A 17,837-nucleotide genomic window follows, 5' to 3' on the forward strand; every position below is an offset into this window, starting at 1 on the left:
TTCTAAATTGTGGTTGTTCAATACAGAAAACAGTGGCCAATTAGCACAAAAGGAAGACCCACAGTGTGTAATGAGATGTTGGTTCGATAATATATTGAGTGAGGGGTAACACTGGTCAGGGCACTAGGAAGTGACTACCATGATCTTTGAAATGTCTCTCTGGATTATCTGGCTTGGTAGGCAATCAGTTTAACTTCGAACAAGCCTAAGAGTGGAAAACAAACCAATGTTTTATTTTATTTATTTTAGTTAGAGAAACAGTTTGGAACTGTTCGAGCCGCACCACCCCAGCAAACCCTCGATAACTCCAATTTAATCCTACCCTAATCACGGGACAGTTTATGATGACCAGTTAACCTACCCTGTACATCTTACAACTGTGGGAGGAAACCGGAGCACCCAGAGGAAATCCCACGCGTTCCATGGGAAGGACATACAGAGGGCACCAGAACTGAACTCCAAACCCTGATGCTTCGAGCTGCAATACGCTATGGTACCGTGGTGTTCAAGTTCAGCCCCAGTGCTACGTGCCAGCTGAGATCCTCCACCTGAGCCCATCCCGTCTGCCTGCATTTGGCCTGTTTCCCTCTCTTCCCACCACTACCATCGGGAAGGAGGTACAGGAGCCTTATTGTGGGCCCTACGCCACCGGGTTCAGGAACGGTTATTAGACCTCAACAATCAGCCTCTTGAACTTGAGAGGATAACTTCACTCTCCTCGACACTGAGCTGATTCCACAACCTGGACTCACTCTCAAGGACTCTATGACTCATGTTCTCAATATTAATTATTTGTTTTTTTTATTATTGCCATGATTTGTCTTCTTTAGCACATTGGATGTTTGTCGGTCCTTGTTTATATACCATTTTCCCTAAATTCTATTGCATTTCTTTATTTTCCTGTAAATGCCTGCAAGTAAATGAATCTTAGGAATGTATATAATATACATACTTTGATAATGAATTTACGTTCACAGTCTTGATTGGCTTCAAGAAGTTTGGCTAACAGAGTTTGGGTAAATGGGTGATTTTTCGACAGGTACTTTGTAAGCAGTGAGGTTACAGAGATCATTTCAACTCTTTCTCAGTTTAACTGAGCAGAATTGAAATTGGAATTGGTTTATTTTTGTCACATGAATGAAGGTACATTGAAAAGCTTAAAGATAAAATTAGATTAGCTTTATCTGTCACATGTATATCGAAACATACCGTGAAATTTGTTATTTGTGTCAAAACCTTTCGAATGTTGAAAAGCCTAGACAGAGTAGATGTGGAAAGGATGTTTCCCATGGTAGAAGAGTCTAGGACAAGAGGGCACAGCCTCAGGATAGAGGGGTGCCCTTTCAAAACAGCGATACAGAGAAATTTCTTTAGCCAAAGGGTGGTGAATTTGTGGAATTTGTTGCCACATGCAGCTGTGGAGGCCAAGTCGTTGGGTGTATTTAAAGCAGAGATTGATAGGTTCTTGATTGGACATGGCATCAAAGGTTACGGGGAGAAGGCCGGGAACTAGGGTTGAGGAGGAGAAACAAAAGGATCAGCCATGATTGAATGGCAGATCAGACTCGATGGGCCAAATGGCCTAATTCTGCTCCTATGTCTTATGGTCTTATGGTCCAACACAATCCAAGGATGTTCTAGGGGTAGTCGCATGTGTGGCCATGCTTCTGGCACCAAAATAGCACGCCCATAACGTACTAACCCTAACCCATACGTCTTTGGAATGTGGGAGGAAACCAGAGCACCCAGAGGAAACACACGTAATCACAGAGAGAACGTACAAACTCCTTACAGACAGCAGTGATTATCAAAGCAATCTTCCAATCCCTGGCACTGTAAAACACTACATTAACCACACTTTTGTACTAATATAAGGCATGGTCTGTCTGGATGAGCATGGAGGGGTGCAAAAGAACCTCTCCAGGTTGATTCCAGAGATGAGAGGGTTAACCTTTAAGGAGAGATTCATTGACTTGGGACCATACTCAATGAAATTTAGAAGAATAAAAGGGGATATTATGGAAGCATACTGTTCTAAGATTACAAAAGGATTGATGAGATGGAGGCAGGAAAATTGTTTCTACTGGTAAGTGAGACTAGTCTAGGGGACACCGTCTCAAGATCCAGAGCTATCGATTTAGGACAGAGATGAGAAGAAACTGCTTTTCCCAGAGAGCAGTGAATCTGTGGAACTCTCTGCTCAGGAAAGCAGCGGAAGCTGCTTCATTAAATACATTTAAGACAGAGTTGGATAGATTTTTGCCAAGCAGGTTATGCGGAAAAGGCAGGTAGGTGGAGCCGAGCCCATGGCCAGATCAGTACGTCCTTATTGAACAGCAGAGCTGGCTCCACAGGATGGATGGCCACTCCTGCTCCTAGTCCTTATGTTTTTATGCAAGAGGAGGCACTGAGAGAGCAAAAGACAGTTGGCAATGAAAAGAAGAGTTCTACAAAGGATAAAGTCCTCTGCAGTATGTGAAGGAATTTATTCACCGTTGAAATGGAATAATCGAGTGATTTGGGGCATAATAGTATAAAGTTGAAATTACCAAAACAGACCCTAGTGACATCAGCCACTAGTGTCAGCCAGAGACATGATTTCAAATGCAACGCACACTAAAAGCTGGAGGAACCCCGCAGATCAGGCAGTGTCTATGGAGGGAAATTAACAAGTCTACAGTCCAGGTGTTCTGATGAAGGGTTTCGGACTTAAACATCAACTGTTTATTTCCTTCCATGGAGGCTGCCTGACCTGCTGAGTGCCCCCAGCATTTTGTGTGTGTTGCTCAGGATTTCCAGTGTTTGCAGAATCCCTTGCCTGCAACCTTAGTCCTCTTTAGCCAGTAGCACGGACAGCTCGTGCACATCTCATGAGGCAGATGCACCAGGCCTGACTTTTTGCAATGGTTGTAGATGGGAATCCAAACCTATAACCAAGACCCAAAAGGAAGTCTGGGAGGGTGGGGGTGGGGGTTGCAACTTGGGAGACAGCTACTGGTACATATATCTGTTTCTTGATCTATAACACAGATTGTTGTTCCCTCACAGATGACAAGAAAAATGAAGAAGGTTGAAAAGGAGACATTAATGTGGAAGACCAAGTGGGAATCCTGCAATAGAGCTCTCCTGGGTATGATCGAGGAGGTGAGGATTAATCTACTCCCAGCTTCCATCCACACACTATCTTTCCTCTCCACTGAAGTCCTCAACCTGTCATTCTTCAAGACAGAGGAAGATCCACATGGGGATGAGCCTCCATTAATTGTGATCCATATGTTGGTTGTTATTTCTGTACTGAGATACAAATGGAAAATCTAGTGATCTCCAAAAGACATGCCCACCCCTACAAAAATAAATGCAAGCAGGTTTTCTTTCCGCTGAGTTTGGGTGACACCAGGACTAGAGGTTATCAGTTAAGGATGAAAGGTGAAATATTTAAGGGAAACATGAAGGTGGTGAGAGTGTGGAACAAGCTACCAGCACCGGTTGGTGCAGGTCAATGGGTCAAGGCAGCTTAAAAGGTTCGGCACAGACTAGATGGGCTGAAGGGCTGCTTCTGCGCTGTACTTTTCTATGACTATGACTCTCCTATTTAATCAGGTATCATTATCTTAACCTGTTAAAGATTAAAGATAATAATCTTAATGATTAGCTTTATTTGTCACTTGTACATCGAAATACAAGAAATGCATTGTTTTACATCAGCGATCAACACAATGTCTGAGAAGTGCTAAGGGGCAGACTGTAAGTGTCACACAGCACACCCAAAGACTAACCCTAAACCTAACTGTACATGTTTGCAGTATAGGAGGAAACCAGAGTACCCGGAGGAAACCCACATGGTCACTGCGAGAGCATACGAACTCCTTACAGACAGCAATGGGAATTGAACTCGGATCACACAGCTGGGCCTGTACAGCATTGCACTAACTGCAAGGATGTAATGCTGAGGCGTTATGAGGAATTGCTCAGACTGCACTTGCAGTACCATGAGCAGCTTTGGGCCTCTTATCTGAGAAAGGATGTGCTGACGTTGGAGAGGGTTCAAAGGAGGCTCATGAAAATGATTCCAGGATTGAAAGGCTTCTCATATGAGGAGCGTTTGATGGCTCTGGCCCTGTACTCATTACAATTCAGAAGAATGAGGGGTGACCTAATTGAAACCTATCAAATGTTGATAGAGTGGATGTGGAGAGGATGTTTTCTATGGTGGGGGTGTGGGCGGGGGTTATCTCGAACCAGAGGACACGGCCTCAGAATAGAAGGGTGTCCTCTTAGAAAGGTGATGCAGAGGAGTTTATTTAGCCAAAGGCTGGTGAATCTGTGGAATTCAATGCCAGAGCTGGCTGTGAAGGCTGGTCATTGGGTGTATTTAAGGCAGAGGTTGATAGATTCTGGATTAGTCAGGGCATGAAGGGATACGGGGTGAAGGCAGAAGGGCTGAGAGGAAAATGGATCACCCACGCTGAAGTGGCGGAGCAGACTTGATAGGTTAAATGCGAGAATGCGAGAATGTCAGGGGACAAGGATGTAACTCCGGGGCTTTATAAGGCATTGGTCAGACCACACTTGGAGTATTGTGAGCAGTTCTGGGTCTCTTAGCTAAGAAAGGATGTACTGGCTTGGAAAGGCTCCAGAGGAGTTTCATGTGTAAGATCCTGGGAATAAAAGGGGTAATGTATAAGGAGCATTTAATGCCTGTAGGCCTGTATTCACTGGAGTTTAAAAGAATGGGAGGGGTTTCTATTCATTTGGGCACCACATAGCATTGTGGTTAGTGTGACAGCTTGGGGGTCTGAAGTTCAACTCCAACGTCATCTGTAAGGAGTATCTATATCCTCACTGTGGAATGTGTGTGTGGGTTTTCCCCGGGTGCTCCGGTTTCCTCCCACAGTCCAAGGACATAATGTTTAGTAGGTTAACTGTTCACTGTCAATTATCCCATGATCAGGCAATGGTTAAATCAGTGGTTGCTGGGTGGCCTGTCTAGAAGGGCCAGAGGGCCTAGTCCATGCTGTATCTCGATAAATAAATAACTTCCATTGAAATGTACTGAATATTAGACCATAAGACCCTAAGATATAGGAGCAGAATTAGGCCATTCGACCCATCATGTCTGCCTCACCATTCCATCATATTGAAAAGCTTAAATAGAGTGGATGTGGAAAGAATGTTTCCTACACTGGGGGTGTCTAGGACAGGAGGCCACAGTCTCAAAATAGAAGGATATCCCTTTAGAACAGAGAAGAGGAGGAATTTCTTTAGCCAGAGCGTGATGAATCTGTGGAATTCATGGTTGTGGAAGCCAAATCATTGGGTATATTTAAAGTGGAGGTTAATAGGTTCCTAATTAGTCAGAGTGTCAAAGTTTATGGAGAGAAGACAAGAGAATGGGGTTGAGAGGGTTAGTAAATCAGCCATGACGCTATGGGGGAGCAGACTCAATGACTTAATTCTGCTCCGATAGCTTATAGTCTTATGGCCAAATGTCCTCGTTCTGTGCTGTACCCGGCTGTGTGTTTTCTATGCTGGTGAAATTGAAAACCTGTCAAAGGAAAGGGTAGTCTAGTTTATAAATGGGAGGGTGAGCACAGAGCCCCTGGGCCAAGCGTTAACAACCTGAGTCAAGCTAGTGCCTCCATGACAAGTTCATTTCAGCAGTAACCCCATTTCCACAACACCACATGCTGTAAAATACAGCAATGTTCTGAAAGAGCTGTGAACCGTGCTATGTAAATCCTTTGACCACCTGTTACAACATGGGCTTCCTCTGGGTGTTCTGCTTTCCTCCCATGGTGCAAAGATGTGCGGTTAGTTGGTTAATTGGTCACATGGGTGCAACTGGACGGCGAGGACACATTGGGCTGGAAGGATCTGTCACCATTCTAGATCTCAAATTTTTTAAAAAACTAAATGCTCAATAACATTTTAGAGTCAAAGAAAACTACATCACAGAAAAGGGCCCTTCAGCCCATCTAGTCCATGCTGAACCATAATCTGCCTAGTCCCATCAATCTGCACCCAAACTACAGCCCTCCATACCCCTCACATCCGTGTACCTATCCAAACTTCTCTTATACATTGAATTTGAGCTTACATATACCAATTGTACTGGCAGCTGGTCCCACACTCTCATGACCCTCTGAAGAAGTTTCGCTCATATTCCCTTAACACATGACCTTTAGTTGTAGTCCCACCCAACCTCAGTGGAAAAAACCTGCTTACGTTTACCCTATCCATACCCCTCATAATTTTGTACAGCTCTATCAAATCTCCTCTCAATCTTCTATGTTCCAAGGAATAAAGTCCTAACCTATTCATTCTTTCCTTATAATTTAGGTCCTCCAGTCCCGGCAACATCCTTGTAAATTTTTTCAGTGCTCTTTCAAACTTATTTACATCTTTCCTGTAGGTAGGTGACTAAAACTGTACACAATACTCCAAATTAGACCTCACCAATGTCTTATACAACTTCAACATAACATCACTTTGACTTATGAAGACCAATGTGCCAAAAGCTTTCTCTAAAGTATTCTCTCCCTTGTAAGTTTTCATGTTTTATTGGTTTACAGGGTTTACAACATTGAATCACAGCGGATTTAATTTGGCCTTTTTTGACATTGATCAATGGGAAAAAGACTCTTTCATGTTAAAGTGAAAGCAGATTTTCACAAAGTGATCTAAATTAATTACAAATATAAAACACAAAATAATTGATTGCATGAGTATTCACCCCCTTCAACATGACACACCAAATCATCACTGGTGCACCCAATTGGTTTTAGAAATCACATAATTAGTTAAATGGAATTCTATTTTTAGAAAACTGTGTGCAATCAAGTTGTTTCAATTGATTGTAGTAAAAGTACATCTGTATCTGGAAGGTCCAACTGCTGGTGAGTCAGTATCCTGGCAAAACCTACACTATGAAGACAAAAGAACACTCCAAGCAACTCCATGAAAAAGTTATTGAAAAACACAAGTTGGGAGATAGATAAAAAAAAATTCATGTCACTGAATATCCCTCGGAGTACAGTTAAATCAATCATCAAGAAACGGAAAGAATATGACACAGCTGTAAACCTGCCTAGAGCAGGCCATCCTCAAAAACTGAGTGACCGTGCAAGAAGGGAAAAGTGAGGGAGGCCACCAAGAAATATGACAACTCTGGAGGAGTTACAAGCTTCAATGGCTGAGATGGGAGAGAATGCACATACAACTGTTGCCCGGGTGCTTTATCAGTCACAGCTTTATGGGAGACTGACAAAGAGAAAGCCACTATTGAAAAACACTCACATGAAATCTTGGCTGGAGCTTGCTAGAAGGCATGTGGGAGACTCTGCATTCAGCTGGAAGAAGGTCCTATGGTCTGATGAAACCAAAATTGAGCTTTTTGGCTATCAGACTGAATGTTATGTTTGGTGTAAGCCAAACACTGCACATCATCAAAAGCACACCATCCCTACCGTGAAGCATGGTGGTGGCTGCATCATGCTGTAGCACTGCAGCAGGACCTGGAAGGGTTGAGAAGGTGAAGGGTAAAATGAATGCAGCAAAATTCAGGCAAATCCTGGAGGAAAACCTGACATATTCTGCAAGAGAACTGCAACTTGGGAGAAGATTTGTTTTCCAGCAAGACAATGACCCCAAGAATAAAGCCAAAGCTACACAGGAATGGCTTAAAAACAATAAAGTTAATGTCCTGGAGTGGCCAAGTCAGAGTCCAGACCTCAATCAAAATGAGAATTTGTGGCTAGACTTGAAAAGAGCTGTTCACTCAGGATCCCCATGCAATCTGACAGAGCCTGAGTAGTTTTGTAAAGAAGAATGGGGATGTTCAAAGCTGATAGAGACCTATTCACACAGACTCAAGGCTGTAATTGGTGCACCTAATAAATACTGACTTGGGGGTGAGTATTTATGCAATCAATTATTTTGTGTTTAATAAGTGTAATAAACTTAGACCAATTTATAGAAATTTGTTTTCACTTTGACATAATAGAGTCTTCTCTGTTGATCAGTGTCATAAAAGCCAAATTAAATCCACTGTGATTCAATGTTGTAAAACAATAAAAGATGAAAACTTCAAGGGGGGGGGAATATTTTTTATAGGCACTGTACCTGTGACACCTCTTTCAATGAATTTCGGACAAGTATTGCCAAATCCCTTTGTTCTACTGCACTCCTCAGTGCCTTACCATTCACTGTGTAAGACCTGCCCTGTTTGATCCCACTGAAGTCCAACACTTCGCACTTGTCTGCATTAAATTCCATCTGCCATTTTTTAGCCCATCTTTCCAGCTGGTCCAGAACCCACTACAAGCTCTGATAGTCTTCCTCACTGTCCACTACACCCCCAATCTTGGTGTCATTTGCAAATTTTCTGATACAGTTAATCACATTGTCATCCAGATCGTTGATATGGATGAAAAACAACAACGGACCCAATCCCTGTGGCACTCCACTAGATACAGGCCTCCACTCAGAGGAAACTATCTACCACCATCCTCCAGCTTCTCCCGTCAAGCCAAAGCCACTGTACCACCTCATCTTGAATAGCGAGCGACTGAACCTTCCTGACGAACCTCCCATTCAGAACCTTGTCAACTGCCTTGCTAAAGTCTATGTTCACAACATCCACTGCTTCACCTTCATCAACTCTCCTGCTAACTTCCTCAAAAAACTCTGTAAGATTGATTAGACACAACCTACCACACACAAAGCCACGCTGACTATCTCTAATCAGTCCCTGTCTATCCGAATACTCATATCTGGTCCCTGAGAATACCTTCCAATATCTTTCCAACAACTGATGTCAGATTCACTGGACTATAATTTCTTATTTTTTTTCTTAGATACTTTCTTAAACAGCAGAACAAGTTCTATGGTCTAGGTGCAGATTGATGGCTATCTTCCAATCCACTGATACCTCACCTGCCACTAAGGATGAATTAAATATTTCTGCTATGGCCCCTGCAATTTCTGCACGCCTCCCATGGGATCCTAGGAAATGCCTTGTCTGGGCCTAAGGTTTTATCCAGCCTAGTTTGCCTCAAGACAGTAATCACCTCTTTCCCTGTATTCTGCATAGGGTCCATGAACTTGATGCTGCTTTGCCTTATTTCTATAGGCTCTGTGTCCATCTACTGAGCAAACACAGATGCACAAAATCTATTTAAAATCTCCCTCATCTTTTTTGGTTCCATGCATGGATTACCATTCTGATCTTCCAGAGGACCAATTACTATCCTTTTACTTTTCATATATCTGTAGAATCCCTTAGGATTCTCCTACACTTTGTCTCCTTGAGCAATGTCATGCCTTCTTCTAACTCTCCTAATTTCTTTCTTAAGTGTTCTCTTGCATTTATTATACTCCTGAAGCACCTCATTTGTTCCTTCCTGTACCTGCTATGCACCTCCTTCTTTTCCTTAAACAGGGCCTCAATGCTTCTTCAGATCCAGGGTTTCCTCAACCTGTTACCTTTACATTTACCTTCTGATAGGCACAGAACAATAGATTGCGTCTGTTTTCCTGAAGGGAAGTAGGATGAAGGGTGACCTTATAGAGATTATAATATCATGAGGGGGCAGAGATAAGATGAATAGCCATAGTCTTTTCACCCCAAGACTGGAGGGCATAGGTTTAAGGTGGGAGGGGAACTGAGAGAGTTTTTTTTCAGAGAGGGTACTGAGTATTTGGAATGAACTGCCAGAGGAAGAGGTGTAACCAAGACATTTGGACATTTTGAGCCTCACTAATTTTTATCCAGTCACCACAGAGAGCATCCTATCCAGACGCATCACAGCTTGGTACGGCAACTACTCTACCTGTGACTGCAAGAAAATGCTGGACACAGCTCAGCTCTCCTCTGTGGATTCTGTCTATACTTCTCAGCATAATCAAAGTCTCTACCCAACCCAGACCTTCTCTCTTCTTCCCTCCCTTCAAGCAGAAGATACAAAAACCTGAAAGCACATAACATCAGGCTCAAGGACACCTATTCTGGTGTCATAAAACTATTAAACAATCCTCTAGTACGATAAGATGGACACTTGTCCTCAAAGTCTACCTTGTAACGACCTTGCACTTTATTATCTTCCAGCGCTCACTTTCTCTGCAAAGCTTTCTCCTGCATTCTGTTGTTTACACTTGTACAACCCCCAATACACCATTGTAATGAATGAACTGTATGAATGGTATGCAAGACAAGCTTTTCTTGGGAAGGAGGGGATTAATGGGGGCTGTGGGGGGAATTGAACTGGAGAATCAACTCAGGCTTGACGTGCTGAATAGCCTCGAGCTGTAAGACTAACTCTGGTCTCCTCTGTTGCAGAGGGAAATGCGTTCCAAGGAATACGAGTGCTTCCAGCTGAAGATCAAGAGGCTGGAGAACTTGTGCAGGGTGCTGCAGGAGGAGAGGACAGAGCTCTACAGGAGAATCATGAGCATGCGGAGCAAGGCAGTCGACTCGGAAACTCTGCATGATGACGAGGCAGACTTCGAAGAGGGGGAACTGGGCTCCACCACAAGTTTTGGTTTGGGGGGAAGGCAACTACAAGACTTACCTGCGGCAGCTGGCGCACACTCCGCAGAAGGTGGGCAAGATGATGATGGTTCCCCACAGACCCAGCCAGCCAAACCACCGTTACTGCAGCAGCTGCCAGAGCTGATAAGGGCTGTGGGCCCAGTTCCACAAACAATCCTGGAGTCGGGCTCAGAGTCATCTCCAGCTCCAGTCCCTGCTTCCAGTCTAGTCCCTGTTTCTGCTCCCAGTCTGGTTCCTGCTCCAGATTGTGCGTCTCTTCTGGCTTCAGATCCCAGTCCCTTCAGTCCTCTCACTCCCACAATCACTCCACTTCCCGCTTCCAATACTATTCCCAGTCCAGCTCTCATTCCCACTGCTGCTCCAGTCCTTCATCCTGCTCCCACTCCTGTTTTTAATCCAGTTCCTAGTCCCACTGCTGCTCCTGCTCCAACTCCCACTAAAGTTCCAGTTTCCACTCTAGAATCTGCTGTGGTTCCCCCTCTAGATCCACACCTGGTTCCAGTGCCACTTGCTTTTCCTGCTGCAGCTCCCTCTCTAGTTCCTATCCCAGAGATCCAGACTCCAGTTCCTATGCCAGAGATCCAGACTCCAGTTCCTACTCCAGCTCCTATTCCAGAGATCCAGACTCTAGTTCCTGCTCCAGTTCCTGTGCCAGAGATCCAGACTCCAGTTCCTGCTCCAGAGATCCAGACTCCAGTTCCTGCTCCAGTTCCTATTCCAGAGATCCAAACTCCAGTTCCTGCTCCAGCTCCTATTCCAGAGATCCAGACTCCAGTTCCTGCTCCAGCTCCTACTCCAGAGATCCAGACTCCAGTTCCCGCTCCAGCTCCTATTCCAGAGATCCAGACTCCAGTTCCTGCTCCAGCTCCTATTCCAGAGATCCAGACTCCAGTTCCTGCTCCAGCTCCTACTCCAGAGATCCAGACTCCAGTTCCCGCTCCAGCTCCTATTCTAGAGATCCAGACTCCAGTTCCTGCTCCAGCTCCTACTCCAGAGATCCAGACTCCAATTCCTGCTCCAGTTCCTATGCCAGAGATCCAGACTCCAGTTCCTGCTCCAGAGATCCAGACTCCAGTTCCCGCTCCAGCTCCTATTCCAGAGATCCAGACTCCAGTTCCTGCTCCAGCTCCTATTCCAGAGATCCAGACTCCAGTTCCTGCTCCAGCTCCTACTCCAGAGATCCAGACTCCAGTTCCCGCTCCAGCTCCTATTCCAGAGATCCAGACCCCAGTTCCTGCTCCAGCTCCTACTCCAGAGATCCAGACTCCAATTCCTGCTCCAGTTCCTATGCCAGAGATCCAGACTCCAGTTCCTGCTCCAGAGATCCAGACTCCAGTTCCCGCTCCAGCTCCTATTCCAGAGATCCAGACTCCAGTTCCCGCTCCAGCTCCTATTCCAGAGATCCAGACTCCAGTTCCTGCTCCAGTTCCTATGCCAGAGATCCAGACTCCAGTTCCTATGCCAGAGATCCAGACTCCAGTTCCCGCTCCAGTTCCTATGCCAGAGATCCAGACTCCAGCTCCTATTCCAGAGATCCCTACTCCTGCTCCCACTCTGGGTCAAACAGAACTTTCCACAGCAGAGCCAACAGCTGCTCAGGCTGTGGGGTCGGAGGGAATGGAAGTCACTGATGTGAATGCTGTTGACTGACGGAAATGTATAGTCAGGTATTCCCAATTACTTCTTGCCATTAAAGCATTAATTTATTTTCCGTTATTGGGTGCCGTTATTTTATTTGGAGATACAGCACGGTAACAGGTCCTTCCAGCCCAATGAGCCGCACTTCCCAAATTACACCCGTGTGACGAATTAACCTCCTAAACCATACACCTTTGGAATGTGGGAGGAAACTGAGCACCCAGAGGAAATCCACGCACACGGTCACAGGGAGAACCTATCAACTCCTTACCGACAGCGGTGGGAGTGAATCCGAGTTACTGGTGCTGTAATAGTACACAGGAACTGTTAGTACTTTTATAACAGTGGGATAGAAGCTGTCCTTAGTGAGATGGTACGGGCTTTTGGGCTTTCGTATTGGATTGGCGCAATAGCACTGCGGCCAGCTTAACGCCTTACAGCAACAGCCATCAGAGTTCAGTTCTGCTGCTGCCTGAAAGGAGTTTATCATTCTCCCCGTGATGTGTCGGGTTCCTCCGGGTTCTCCCGTTTCCTCCCATATTCCAAACATTAGGGTTAGCAAGGATTTTTTTGTGTATTTATTGAGATACAGCGCAGAACAGACCTTTCCAGCCCGTTAAACAGCAACCCCCCGATTTTATCCTAGCCTAATCACAGAACAACTTACAATGACCAATTAACCTACTGACCAGTACATCTTTGGATTGTGCGATGAAACCAAAGCACCCGGAGGAAACTCACGCAGTCACTGGGAGGCCGGACAAACTCCTTACAGGCAGCTAGGGGAATGTGGACATGCTATGGCGGTACTAGAAGCACGGTGACACTAGCGGACTGCCACCAGCACATCCTTGGACCGTGTCGGTTGCTGATGCAAATGGGCGCATTTCAATGTACGTGACAAATAAAGCTCATTTCTTTCATCCTTCCTTCTGCCCGATAGAAGAGGGGAGAAGAGAGAAGGTCCAGGATGGGTGGGGACTTTATGCCGGCTGCTTTTAGAGTCATAGAAAACTGAACCAGAGAAACAGGCCCTTTGGCCCATCTAGTCTGCTGAAATATTAATCGACCTATCCCCATCAACCTACATGCAGACTATAGCCCTCCACCCGCCCCCCCCATCCATGTACCTATCCAAGCTTCTTTTAAACATTGGAACTGAGCTTGCATGTACCACTTGCACTGGCCGATCATTCCACACTCTCATGACCCTCTGAAGAAGTTTCCGCTCATGGTCCCTTTAAACATGACTATATTTATACTCTATTCTTGGTTGGTGCAACTGTGACGAAACCCAATTTCCCTCGGGATCAATAAAGTATGTATGTATGTATGTATGTCTGTCTGTCTGTCTATTTCACCCTTAACCCATGACCTCTAGTTGTAGTCTCACCCAAACTCAGTGGGAAAAGCCAGCTTGCATTTACTCCATCTATACCCTTCTTAATTTTGTATACATTTATCAAATCTTCCCCTCAATCTATGTTCCAAGGAATTAAGTCCTAATCTATTCAATCTTTCCTTACAAATCAGTCCTCCAAACCCGGCAACATCCTTGTAAATTTTCCCTGTATTCTTTAAACCTTATTTGCATCTTTTCTGCAGGTAGGTGACCAAAACTGCACACAATACTTCAAATTAGGCCTCACTAACATCTTATACAACTTCAACATAACATCCCAACTCCTGTATTTAATACTTTGACCTGTGAAGGCCAATGTGCCAACAGCTTTCTTTATGATCCTATCTATCAGTGCTGCCACTTTCAATGGACATTTAAGAATAAATTGGACAGATACATGAATGGGAGGTGTATGGAGGGATATGGTCCGTGTGCAGATCAGTGGGACTAGGCAGAAAATGGTTCAGCACAGCCAAGAAGGGCCAAAAGGTCTGTTTCTGTGCTGTAGTTTCTATGGTTTCTATGGATTATGGACCTGTGTTCCCAGATCCTTTTGTTCTACCGCACTCCTCAGTGCCCTACCGTTCACTGTGTAAGACCTGCCCTGACTGGTCCTCCCAAACTGCAACACCTCACATTTGTCTGCATTGAATTCCATCTGCCATTTTTCCATCTGGTCCAGATCCCACTGCAAGCATTGCTAGCCTTCCTGGCTGTCCACTACACCCCCAATCTTGGTGCCATCTGTAAATCTGCTGACCAAACTAACCATATCATCAACCTGATCGTAAATATAGATGACAAACAACATCGAGCCTTACAACACACCACTAGACACAGAACTCCAATCAGAGAGGCAACCATCTGCTACCACTCTCTGGTATCTCCCACAAAGCCAATGTCTAATCCAATTTACTATCTCATCTTGAATGCTGAATGACTGAATCTTCTTGACCAACCTCCAATGTGGGACATTGTGAAATGCCTTGCTGAAGTCCTTATAGACAACATCCACAGCCTTGCCTTCATCAACATTCCTGGCAACTTCCTCAAAAAACTCTATACAATTGGTTAGACATGAGCTATCACACACCAAGCCTAATCAATCCATGTCTTTCAAAATACTCATATATCCAGTCTCTTAGAAAACTTTCCAATAACTTTTGTGAGGCAGTGAAACATATAGACAGTCATTCAAAGGGAGGTTGGTTTCTGTGATGTGCTGAGCTTTGCCCACATGCAGTTTCTTGCATTCATGAACAGAGCAGTTGCCACGCTAAGCCATAATTCATCTTGGTAAGATATTTTCTGTATCTTCTCAAGGGCTACAAGGCATGGGGAATTAACTGCTGGCTCCCTTCAAATTTAAATTGTCCCATTTCAGAGAATGCTTTCTATGGTGCATCAATAAAAATTGGTGAAGGTCGAAGGAGACATGCAAAATTTCTCTAGCCTTCCAAGGCACTGATGAACTTTTTTGGCTGTAACATTGGACTTGGGCTGGCTACTGGTGATCCCTTTTGATCTTTACTCCTGGGAAACATAAAACCTAGAGCACAATAAAGGGCCTTTGGCCCACAATGCTGTGCTGAACATGTACTTACTTCAGAAATTACTTAGGATTACCCCGAGCCCTCTGCTGAATTTCTCATAGCTTTTTGGGTTACTTTAAGCTTTCAACCTCTTGACTTCAGCACCATTGACATAAACAGGAGGTCACTTCCTGAAATCAGTGACCTGCTCTGTTTTTCAGAATCAGATTTATTATTATTACTGTACATGAAACTTGTTTGCCACATCAATACATTAAAAAAAAAACTAAGTTACAAAACAGAAATAGCAAGTTGGTGCTCATGGACATTCAGAAATCTGATGGCAAAGGGGAAGAGGCTGTCCCTAAAACATTGAATGTGTGTCTTCAGGCTTCTGTACCTCCTCCATGATGGCAGTAATGAGAAGAGGTTGTATCTGAGATGGTGAGGATCCTTAATGATGGATACTGCCGTTTCAAGGCACCACCTTTTGAAAATGATAACACCATGTAGCTCTATAAAACTTTGGCTAGACAACACTCGATTATTGTGTTCAGTTCTGGTCACCTCATTATCAGAAGGACGTGGCAGCTACAGAGGAGTTTTACCAGAAAGCTGCCTGGACTAGAGGTTCTGCTTTATGAGGATTGGTTGAGTGATCTAGGGCTAAAGTCTTACCTAAAGACTTTTTCGCAGGGCAGAAATAGCTAATAGAAGGAGTCATAATTTTAAGGTGATTGGACCACCAAGAGTGGTGGTAGAACCAGATACATTAGGGATATTTAAGAGACTCTTAAATGGGCACATGGATTGTAGAAACACCAGGACCAGACCCCTACATTGAAATCGAGCTCACATGCACCTAGTGCTGGCAACTTGTTCCACACTCTCATCACCCTCTGAGTAAAGTAGTTTCCCATGTTCCCCTTAAACTTTTCACCCTTAACCCACAACCTCCATGGGAAAAGCTTGCTCGCATTTATCCTATCCATACTGCTCATAATTTTGTATACCAGTATCAAATCTCCCCTCAATCTTCTATGTTCCAAGGAATAAAGTCCTAACCTATTCAATTTTTCCTTATAACTCAGGTTGTCCAGACTCAGCAACATTCTTGTAAATTTTCTCTGTTCTCTTTCAACCTTATTTACATCTTTCCTGTAGCTAGGTGACTAAAACTGCTCACAATATTCCAATTAAGCTCCAGCAATGTTTTATACAACTACATAATACCCCATCTCCTGTACTCAATACTTTGATTTAATTTATGCAGGCCAATGTGCCAAAAAGCTTTCTTTACGACTCTATCTAACCATGACACCTCTTTCAATGAATTATTAATCTGGATTCCCAGACCCCTTTGCTCTACAGCACTCCTCAGTGCCTGACTGCTCCCTGTGTAAGGCCAGAGAATGGAGAGATATGGACCATGTGCAGGCAGATGGGATTAGTTAAATTAGTGTCATAGTTCGAAGTTCAAAGTAAATTTATTATCAAATATATGACACTAAATACAACCCTGAGATTTGTTTTCTTGCAGGCATTCACAGAAGAACAGTTCAACAGAATCAATGAAAACTGCACAAAGACTGACAAGCAACCAATGTGCAGAAGACAAACTGTATAAATAGATAGATAGATAGATAGATAGAAATAATACTGAGAATACGAGTTGCTGAGCCCTTGAAAGTGAGTCCACAGGTTGTGTTTGGTGTTGAGCTGAGTGAAGTTATCCACACTGGTTCAGACGTAGACAGTGGGCTGAAGCGCCTGTTCCTGTTGTGTTCTTAAATCCAAAACTTTACTGCTGAACATTTCAAATTAAGTCATAAATGATGGACATTTCAACAGGTCAGACAGCCGCTGCAGAAGAAAATAGCATTAACGTTTCAAATTAGTGAAGTTTCTGTATGGTTAAGACATTTAATGAAGTGTCTAATCCCCAGTTGCTATGAAAAGTGAATGGCATGAAGGGCTAGACCCATCTCTGTTCCTCTCTAATCAAAGCTGTCTGAGCTTACAAATGTTTCCAGCAGTGTTGATTTAGGAAATAACCACCTCCAGCGAACACAAAGCCACTGATCTGTCCCACTTAAAGTTCAAAGTGAATTTATTATCAAAGTACAGTACATACAGTATATGTCACCATATACTAACTTCAGATTAATTTTCTTGCAGGCATTTACAGGAAAATAAATACAAGAGTTTACGAAAAACTATATAAATTCTGACAAACAACCAGTATGCAAAAGACAAATTGTTCAAAAATTTTAAATAAATAATAATACTGAGAACATGGAGTGAAGAGTCCTTGAAAGAGAGTCTGTAAGTTTTGGAATCAGTTCAGTGGAGTTATCCACGCTGGTTCAGTAGCCTGATGGTTGAAGGGTAAGAACTGTTCCTGAACCTGGTGGTGTGGGACTTCAGTACCTGCTGTTCAATGGCAGCTGTGAGACGGGTCTCACCCCAAAAAAATTAACAATCCACTTCCCTCCACAGATGCTGCCGGACCCACTGAGCACCCCTGTATATTGGGTGTTGCTCCAGGTTCCAGCACCTGCCATCTCAAGTCAGCACCAAGCCTTTATTAACTGTTGAGTGTACAAAGAACACACAAGACACCAAATAAAAAGGTTTCTTGCCATAATTTATTGCAAGTAAAAATGTGCTCTTAACCAAGAATGTGGGAATGTGGCTTTTACCACCAAAACAAGAA

General features: G+C 43.9%; 1 protein-coding gene across 1 annotated transcript in view; it reads left to right on the forward strand.

The window, feature by feature from the left end:
- The window catches only part of LOC134350774 (beta-taxilin-like), an 88,526-nt gene extending 76,242 nt beyond the window's left edge, over positions 1-12,284 (forward strand). The window contains exons 9-10 of the mRNA XM_063056439.1: positions 3,049-3,144; positions 10,337-12,284. Coding sequence (XP_062912509.1) covers positions 3,049-3,144; positions 10,337-12,199 — 1,959 coding nt within the window. The 3' untranslated portion in view covers positions 12,200-12,284. The remainder of the gene's footprint in view (positions 1-3,048; positions 3,145-10,336) is intronic.
- The last annotated feature ends 5,553 nt before the right edge of the window (positions 12,285-17,837 follow it).

Source organism: Mobula hypostoma, chromosome 8 (assembly GCF_963921235.1).
Source record: "Mobula hypostoma chromosome 8, sMobHyp1.1, whole genome shotgun sequence".
Taxonomy (NCBI): domain Eukaryota; kingdom Metazoa; phylum Chordata; class Chondrichthyes; order Myliobatiformes; family Myliobatidae; genus Mobula; species Mobula hypostoma.